The sequence below is a fragment of the Coffea eugenioides genome, chromosome 7, assembly GCF_003713205.1.
Source record: "Coffea eugenioides isolate CCC68of chromosome 7, Ceug_1.0, whole genome shotgun sequence".
Lineage (NCBI taxonomy): Eukaryota > Viridiplantae > Streptophyta > Magnoliopsida > Gentianales > Rubiaceae > Coffea > Coffea eugenioides.
In genome coordinates this window covers 20,794,706-20,803,953 of record NC_040041.1, presented here as the reverse complement: position 1 = coordinate 20,803,953, position 9,248 = coordinate 20,794,706, and the positions used below count along the sequence as shown (strand labels likewise).

Here is a 9,248-nt window from a genome sequence, read left to right as displayed (position 1 = left end):
TTCTTCAGCACAGGTTAGTTGCAGTACTTTTTTAGTTCTCAAGCATTTTTATGACTGCCTATTTTATTGCTAGGGATTTAAATGGCAGTCTCTCTCTTTCTCTCACAGATATTTGCTGGTGCATTCCCAGAGAATTATGAACCCCCAAGTGGTTTTTACTTTGAAGTAAATGATGATTCTGATATCGTGCAGGTATCTATAGAGAAATAAGATAACTGGTTATTCAATATATGGTGAGTACAAGCAGATGATAATTTTCTTAAATAAACTGCAGGATGATATGAATTTGTTTGATTACAATGTTCAAGATCGTGTGAATGATTTTGTTGCTGCTGCTTTTTCACAGGCAAGTCATATTTTAGTTTTAGCTTTTATGCTACGAACTCCACTTGTTCTGAACTTTTGATGCTCATTGTGAACAATTTCATCTTTGTTGTCTTCCTACGACTCCAGATATAATTTGCTGTTGTAAAAATTTACTTGCATATTCAGTTGGGTATTTTTTTCTGATATAAAGAAGAAGAACTGCATGTAAATTTTGACTTGACATGATAAGTCAGCTATACATCCTGACTAAGGGAAAGGAAAATCTGTTTAGAGATACGATGGTAACAGTTGATTTGTCATTTTCTCAAAGGCATTTGCTACAATAGCTCATAATTTGTTGCTTAATTGTTTAGGTGATGTTTTATCAGAAAGAAGGAATTTTAATTCTTTGTTTCTTTGACAGGCTAATATTACTCGAACAAATCATGTCATGTGGACCATGGGAACAGATTTCAAGTATCAGTATGCTCGGACATGGTTTCGGAACATGGACAAGCTCATTCATTATGTCAATGAAGTCAGTCTCACTTTTAGTAAATCGGATTGGTCTATAACTCAAAGTCCTTGTGCTGAATGTCTGCTTTCTTTATAAATTGCACCAGCAAATCATCTATTAGTCGTTTCTCATTTTCATGATTTTTCAGATTGTTCAATGCGTTGATCTTTGAATGCACTTGTATGTAGGATGGCCGCGTCAATGCATTATATTCAACACCATCAATTTATACTGAGGCAAAATATGCTTCTAAAGAGTCCTGGCCTCTTAAAACTGATGATTATTTCCCGTGAGTCCAAGATTTGGGAGTTTACCTTTTTATTGCTGGCTAACAACTCTCTTGGTTTGCTGCCTGTCATTAATCTGGGAATTAATGCTGCTGCTCATCAGATATGCAGACCGCATTAATGCTTATTGGACTGGATATTTTACCAGCAGACCTGCAATTAAACGCTATGTTAGAATCTTGAGTGGGTACTATTTGGTAGGTCATCTGCTGTTTTATCTTAATTGATAGCTATGGAGCTGCTGCGTATGCAGTATTTCAGTTCTTTGTTCCTAATTAGACTCCTACACATTATCAGGCAGCTAGGCAACTCGAATTTTTCAAAGGAAGAAATGAAGCTGGACCAAGCACTGACTCATTGGGTGATGCATTAGGGATTGCTCAACATCATGATGCTGTCACTGGAACAGAACAGCAACATGTGGCAAATGACTATGCCAAACGTCTATCAATAGGTTACAAGGAGGTAAATTATACTCCAGATGATTGAAACTTTGATGTTTCTTTGATGGTTTGGGTGAACTCATTTTCCAGATGATTGGTACTAACTTAAGAACTATCAGGCTGAAGATGTGATTTCTACTTCACTCGCTTATATAGCACAATCATCATCAGAGTCTGGACTTAAATTACAACAGGTATCTATTGGAAGAGCTCTATCAATATTTGCTGATTATTAACTTTATTTCTTCCCAAGATATGATTTTCATCAGCACCTTGTCCATTAAAACTAAGCTGCGAATGCTTTTTGCTCTAATTCTAACATATAAGAATCTACCTAGTTTTTGACCTTTGTTCAAAAAAATCAATGCAGATACTAATCTAAATAGTGGCCTTTGGTTTTTGTCTGGTACGGGAATGCCTATCTGTTCCATAGACTTCTGTTTTTTGGACAGATATAAGATGTATCTCAACAATTGTATTGAATTGTTTAGCTTCTGCCTTTGGAATTTATTTATTTGGTTTTTTTACAAGGTTACATTTTTTTTCTTGAAAGATCACTAAAAAATAAAATGTCTAACTGAAATCAATATTTTCTGATTGCTTTACAATACGCATGGTGTTTATGGAAGGATCTTCATTTTTGAAGTTTGAAGTTCATTAATCCTTATTACTAAACCAGGCAATGATTTCTTTTTTCCTTTCCTCTCTCCTACAAGTAATACTTGTTTCCTTTTTGTTTCGGAGGTTGGTTAGACATTGTTGTTGTTTGTTCATCATGTGCGCTTTCTATTTGTGGTGATGACTTCATGCAAGAATGTCTATTTACCATGGACTATCTCTGTTAGATCAAATCTAAGATAAACTATACCTTCTCCCTTTTTATTCTTGAGTATCAAGCTGACTGGTTTTGTATTAATTTGATTGTAACATGTCATTTTCCTTCTTTTACCAGTGCCCACTTCTGAACATAAGTTATTGTCCTCCATCTGAAGTTAATTTATCTCCTGGGAAAAAATTAGTAAGTGAATCTTTCTAGAATGCTTTCTATCTTTTTGTATGAGTTTCTCTATTTCCCTTATTAGTAACTGGCATGAGATAGGCCATCTAAGATACTGTCTATTTGTAGGTGGTCGTGATCTATAACTCCTTGGGGTGGAAAAGATCCGAGATTGTGAAAATTCCTGTGAGTATGCATTAGATATTTTATTTACCGTCCTTATCTAGCTTTTTGCCCCATTTATTACTGGTAACTATTTCTCTTAACTGGAAACAAATATCCTTTTAGTGTTATCATTCAACTGACATAACTTTTCCATTGAACAAGTTTGCTTCTATTGCATTTTGAATTTTGACTTCGATGAGCTTGAAGACAAGTATGCACAAAGTATAAGTAAATAAATCATTTTGAAAACTGGATATCTAAAAACATGTGGGTACATGAAGTCAAGGAAAAAGGTAAAGAAGCTAATCTATCTAACCTGCAGTGCGAGCTTTGGATTTGCAAGGAATATAGCCGTTTCTTTTTCATTATGCTAACTGAATTGTCGAGAAGATTGTAGTTTGCTTGTTACAGATCTTTGTCTCCTTGTGCTGACCCTTAATACATTTATTTGAATATCTCTTGTATAAGAAATACTCAGTGGCACATGAGACTATCCTGAAGCAATTCACAGAAGGTCAACTGAGGCATGAACAGCAAGTTTCTCTTACTTTATCCTGGACAGCGATTATCCTACGATATTTTTTCTTGTCATGTTATACGCTATTACAGTTGGTCCATGTTTTTAACATTGCTCTGCTAACTGTCTCTCTCATTGTATATTCAAGCAAGACTTCCTTTTCCAAAGAATCTGCAACTTTGCCTGGTATCTACATGCATTATTGTATATGGACATCTTTTCTGTTTCTTTTTGCTTTTAGTCCTACATGGTTGTCAGGTTAGCTGTGAGTAACTTCTGATGTTGCAAAACATTAGGCAACTAAGTTTTCTGCTGTTTTTGAATTCCCAATCTTTTGTCATAAACTCGCCACAGGTTGTCAGCGCGAATGTCATTGTTCAAGATTCCACTGGAAAAGAAATCGAATCACAGATCCTTCCTGTAGTTGATGCTGCAATGGCCCTACGGGAATTTTATGCAACTGCAAATGTTGGAAAATCCCCTGTAGGAGGCCCCCTATATTGGCTTGCTTTCAAAGTGGTGGTTCCTCCTCTAGGTTTTAGCACATACACTGTCACTAGTGGTAAAAGAGCAGGTTAACCATCTGATTGCGTCTCTTGAAAGTTTTTTGTGACTTGTTATTCAGCATATTAATCTCCAAATTTCTTCTTGTTCAATATTCCATTTTTTGTCACCTGTTGTAAGCGCAGCTACTACTTCAGTAAGGGAGAAGTTCTACAGATCTGATGGGAATCAAAATGATGCTATTGAAGTAGGGCCTGGGAATTTGAAGCTTGTATACTCTGGAAGTGACGGAAAACTGACTGGATATATTAATGGCAAAAACATGGTAAATATTTTTCTTTTATGTAATATATCCGCCCCTTATGCATACTACACTATGAAGGCACACCTAAATAGAGGGCAAGCTTTTTCTTTGCTAGCATCCCTCTATTTTCCCCTCTCTCCTTTCTACAAACCATCATAAATTTGTAAGAACAGCTGTATGCAAAGGATGTTGTGATTTTTACGACATTTTTTTCCTTTAATCATCTTCTTCAAACTTTAAAATTGAGTTAAATTAACATCAATTTTACTAACTGATTTCTTTCTAACAAGGTCAAGTCCTCTCTAGAGCAATCTTATAGTTATTATGTTGGAGATGATGGTACTAAGGATGTTGCACCTGTGGTGCCTCAGGTATTATACCTTTTAACTTGTGTAGTTTCCTTAACTTGTTATAGTTGTCTTAAACTTTAATGTTTCTTTCCACATGAAAACTAGTTTTATCTTAAAGATCTGTTATTCTTTTTCTCCCCTATTTCTGTTTATGTGTTGTCTTCAGCTCAAGATTATGCCAACAGTGCCTAACTTTTACTCTTGAATCTTGAAGGCTTCTGGAGCATATGTTTTCCGGCCTAACTCCACATTTCCCATCCAGTCTCAAGAAAAGGTACAAAAATCATGTCAAAAGTTTAACCAATATGATCCCTCATTGCCTCTAATAAAATAAAAATAAAGTTTTATTTTATTTTATTTATTTTTTTGATGTAACAGATACCAATTACAGTTCTTAGGGGACCGCTCTTTGATGAAGTTCATCAGAGTGTAACTTCGTGGATATATCAGGTTATTGTGCAACTAATTGATATTTAAGCCTCTTATTCATGTTCCCTTATGTCCACTTCCCCCCCCTTTCCTCCATCAGATTTCTTGTATCATATTAAGTCTATTCCAGTGGCAAGCTATAAATTACTCTGAATTGTGACATGCTATGAATTTTTCAAGAGCTCTAGAAGAATACCATGAGAAGCGTTATGAAAGATTGTCTTATTCATCAATTCTTGCGCTCACTGACACTCATCTCCCTGCTCCTTAGTACCGTCTCTATAGTGGACACACAATAAAGCACTATTGTTTTGCAGAGTTTTTATTTTGTCACTAGTGTATGCAACATGTCATTTGTCAGATTACACGAGTCTACAAGGAAAAGCAGCATGCTGAGGTTGAGTTCATTGTAAGTTGTCAATTTAGTGCATTCTTGGATAGAAATCTTTTGGGGTATTTCAGTAGATGAAGTTTCAATTTCAGCTGTGGCTCCTAATCAAGATTTATTTATTCCAGGTTGGCCCCATACCCATTAATGATGGACTTGGCAAAGAGGTAGTAACACAACTTACCACCACCATCAAGAACAATAAAACATTCTATACAGATTCTAATGGTCGAGATTTCCTTGAACGGGTTTGTAACATAATCCTTTTCTTGTGCATCAAGTTTTATTTCCCCCAAGTATGGCACTTTTCTGACGTTTAATTCGTTTTTTTTTTTTGGGTAAAGCTTATTAGATGTTCAAAACTTTTGGATGTTAAAAGGTACATTTATATTGTTATATTAACTTTGTTTGCAGATTCGGGACTACAGATCTGACTGGAACCTTCAAGTGAACCAGCCTGTGGCAGGAAACTATTACCCAGTATGTTTGTGTTATACTTAATAAATGACTCTTAAACCTTGGGTTGCATGAGAAGTGTTTCACTATATCCAAAAATTCCTATCTTAAAACAAACTATTGAACCGCTCTTAACAGAAATATGGGGTCTGCTGTGGAAATAGAGCTAATATCTCACAGGAAAGTTTTTTATTCTTAATTTCAATCACCCTGCAGTTTCAAAGGTTTGACAAAAGCTGCTCTTAAATTTCGGAGTTGTTGGTAACATATGAGCTAATCAGTTGGTTAATGACGAATTACTAAAGCAAAATTTTCATCATGAGTAGCTCTTCTTAGTCACGTTTGTGTTGCTTTTGACATACCTAGTGGGTTGGAGAAACTTATGCACAAAGATGTTAATTTACAAGACCTGAACATTGCAGATCCTTTTCTTCGGGGCTTAACTTATCTTCTTCATTTTACAGTTAAGTCACCTGATTTGTCCCTAATTATGAGAGTTTCTTGCTTTTTGATTCTGGGTCGCTAGGTATGCCCATTGCCCAGTATCCTAGTGTGACTTGAATGAATACCCGTGGAATTCTGTTAGCGATTGTTGTCTGGAATTGAACTTTAGCTACAGAAAATATTGATTGAGTATGTCTTTGATAAAAATAAAACAAATACTGCACGAGTATGTGGGTATCTTGGAGATTTTCTTTTACTTATTTCTATTCTATCATTTCGATTTTTCAGTACTAATTTTGTGTTTTACCCAACAGTCAAGCCAGTTACACGAAAACTTGGGATTGGAAATTTTGTACTTCTCAATTAAAGTAATTAAGAAGGATTAACTGAAAACCCAGAGTGGGAAGGGTGTAGGGAGAGGCGCGAGGGTTAAAAAAATAAAAATTGATCCATTTTAAGTGCAACCCGACTAGTATCCATATTTCCTATTTTCTGGTTTGGGACAGGGTGATAATCCATTTTAAGTGTGACTTTTAAGGATTGGTGACGAAAAGAGTGTCCACTTCAATGATTTTTTCCTACGCTAAGCAACTTTTTTCTTCTCTTACCTTAGATATGCCATGACCTTTTAACTTGTATATTTAGCTGCACCATTCATTGCAGTTTTCAGGTCAATTAGAGAGGGAAGGTTTAAGGTTATATATAGGATATTGGTTATGCACTAGTAAATGGATTCAAACAGTGGCTTTTTCATCTTTCAGATCAATCTTGGAATTTATATGAAAGATAAGGACACCGAGTTCTCAATCTTGGTTGATAGATCTGTTGGAGGATCTAGCATTTTTGATGGGCAATTGGAACTGATGCTTCACAGGTTTACTCCATGTTTTTGCATCCTCTTCCCCTGCTCTAAGTCTTGCCATTTCTTTTCCTTTTCTTTTCCTCCTGGTGTTCTGATTATGGGGTTAATTTAATAAAGTTAATGTTAGGGTGACTTGTGCACTTTTATTTATTTGTGGGTTACAGGAGACTGCTTGTTGATGATAGTAGAGGCGTTGCAGAGGCATTAAATGAAACAGTCTGTATTCCTAGTGCATGCAAAGGGCTAACCGTAAGATAGCAAACACTTTCAAATTCCTCGTTCTCTAGTTGTCTTATATAATTGTTTCTGCTTGCTATTGCTACTTTGACAAATGGAGCTAGTGTGGTTGTAATCAGAATTTGGCATCCAAAAAATCCTAGTTTATCTTAATTCTTCGCTTCTAGTATGTGTTTCTAATTTCCAGAATGCATGAGTTCTAAACCAACTGGTGATTTATGGTAAAGGCTTTATATAATGTAAAGAAGCGAAAATGAATTCTTCTCATTTCATAAGTTCACATAATTCTGTTAGTGCTAATAACACGTCTCTCAGGTTCAAGGCAAGTTATATTTTAGGATTGATCCACTTGGGGAGGGAGCTAAGTGGCGTCGATCATTTGGACAGGAGATATACTCTCCACTTCTTCTAGCCTTCAGCGAGCAGGTATGGGAAAGACCTCAAGCGATCTTATTGCCATTGTGTGAATATTACTATATTCTTACATGATTTTCATATAACACAGGACGGAGATGAGATGACCAATTTTAAAGTTCCAACCTTTACAGGAATTGATCCTTCCTATAGTTTACCTGATAATGTGGCATTGATAACTCTCCAGGTATGTTTTGGAATCTAACACGGTACCCTTCAAGCTCCTTCGAATTTTACCATCTTCTTGTCCAAATTAATGAGTTCATCATATTTTTGTCCGTGTGGTTTATAGGAGCTTGCAAATGGAGAAGTTTTAATTCGCTTGGCTCATTTATACGAGGTTCTTTTTTCTTTTACATTTATATAGATATTGTTTCATTTTTCTGTTGTGGCCATGTTATATCTTAAGCCACCGATCATACTACAGTGGTGGAAATTTAATGCCCCACACACTTACTTTGTCTGTACTAGGTTGGAGAAGACAAGGACCTATCAGTACCAGCAAGGGTGGAGTTGAAAAAGTTATTTCCCAATAAACAGGTTGAGCACGCTGCTTTGGATTCTCATCACTTATATATGAGTAAAACTTTGCATTGGTTAATCACTAATCGTTCCTCGTGAACTTCCTGCAGATTATTCAAATTACAGAAACAAGCTTATCTGCTAACCAGAAGAGGGAAGACATGGAAAAGAAAAGACTAGTTTGGTCAGCAGAAGGTTCAACTCATAAATCCCAAAGGGTTTCAAGAGGGGGACCTGTTGATCCCATTAAGTTGGTGGTCGAGCTAGCTCCAATGGAAATCCGCACCTTCTTGATCAACTTCAGCAAAAAGTTGTCAACTCTGTGAACTGCAGAACTTTGGTAATGTCCCATTTTAACAACGCTGAATTGTTTTTCCTTCGCATTGATCTTTGAATTGGTTGGCATTTTTTTTAGGTACAAAAAAGCATGATGACCAGAGTGTATTCTAGTGTTTTGCTTCAGTAAAGACTGTTATGGGAATAAGCGGCAACCCAAGACTCTCTTGAAGTTTTGCTGGAATCAGTCAGCAATAATGAAGCGAAGAGGCAGGCAAATTGTGCTGCTGCTTTCTTTTTGGGTCTTTTGGCCTTCTTTTGTGAAGTTGTCATCAGAATAATAGCGCATTAGGAATAATTTAGGTCCCATGTTTAAGATGTACTATATGCAGAAATCGGCTGATATAGATTTGCACCATGTTTTAATTTATGAATTATTATGCGATAATTGTCTGAACCGTTTGGCTAATTATAATCAGTAAGGCAAAGTTTTCATCAACCTTGGAATAAAAAAATTTAGGTAAAAAGCAACATGGATCCGGAAAAAATATTTGACATTATTGTGTTTTTAAATGTAGAGAAAAAAAATTGTCCTTGGTTTAATGTGTACATGTAGTGATTGAAATGATGTATCCTCTAAAGGTTTCTTTAATATCATTTTTAACTCTTGCACCAAATTTTGTTCAATCTTAAAAAAAGGAAATGATTAAACTAAGCAGGGCATTAAAATGGTAACACTTTTTTTTTTTTTTTTCTGATAAAATAGAAAATAGTAATACATATTGTTAATGGGTTTTGTTCAGGGGAAACCTCTCAATCACAAAATCCCA

The 9,248-nt window shown here is 35.6% G+C and overlaps 1 protein-coding gene across 2 annotated transcripts; it reads left to right on the top strand.

Moving 5' to 3' along the window:
• Positions 1 to 6: 6 nt before the first annotated feature.
• On the top strand, positions 7 to 8,917 carry LOC113777587 (probable alpha-mannosidase At5g13980). 2 transcript variants are annotated; one of them, XM_027322732.1, is made up of 26 exons: positions 7 to 13; positions 109 to 192; positions 275 to 346; positions 731 to 844; positions 1,012 to 1,112; positions 1,214 to 1,307; positions 1,408 to 1,575; positions 1,673 to 1,747; positions 2,506 to 2,571; positions 2,680 to 2,736; positions 3,587 to 3,806; positions 3,922 to 4,061; positions 4,331 to 4,411; positions 4,605 to 4,664; positions 4,769 to 4,840; positions 5,181 to 5,228; positions 5,336 to 5,455; positions 5,622 to 5,687; positions 6,869 to 6,981; positions 7,134 to 7,218; positions 7,522 to 7,632; positions 7,712 to 7,807; positions 7,913 to 7,960; positions 8,092 to 8,160; positions 8,253 to 8,477; positions 8,556 to 8,917. In XM_027322732.1, exons 3-25 carry the CDS (start codon positions 281 to 283, stop codon positions 8,466 to 8,468), a joined length of 2,286 nt encoding a protein of 761 aa, XP_027178533.1. In that variant the 5' UTR covers positions 7 to 13; positions 109 to 192; positions 275 to 280; the 3' UTR covers positions 8,469 to 8,477; positions 8,556 to 8,917. The 2 variants fall into 2 exon arrangements, with proteins under 2 accessions (XP_027178533.1, XP_027178532.1); XM_027322731.1 differs by lacking the exon at positions 7 to 13 and having other exon boundaries at positions 115 to 192; positions 8,253 to 8,482; positions 8,558 to 8,917.
• The last annotated feature ends 331 nt before the right edge of the window (positions 8,918 to 9,248 follow it).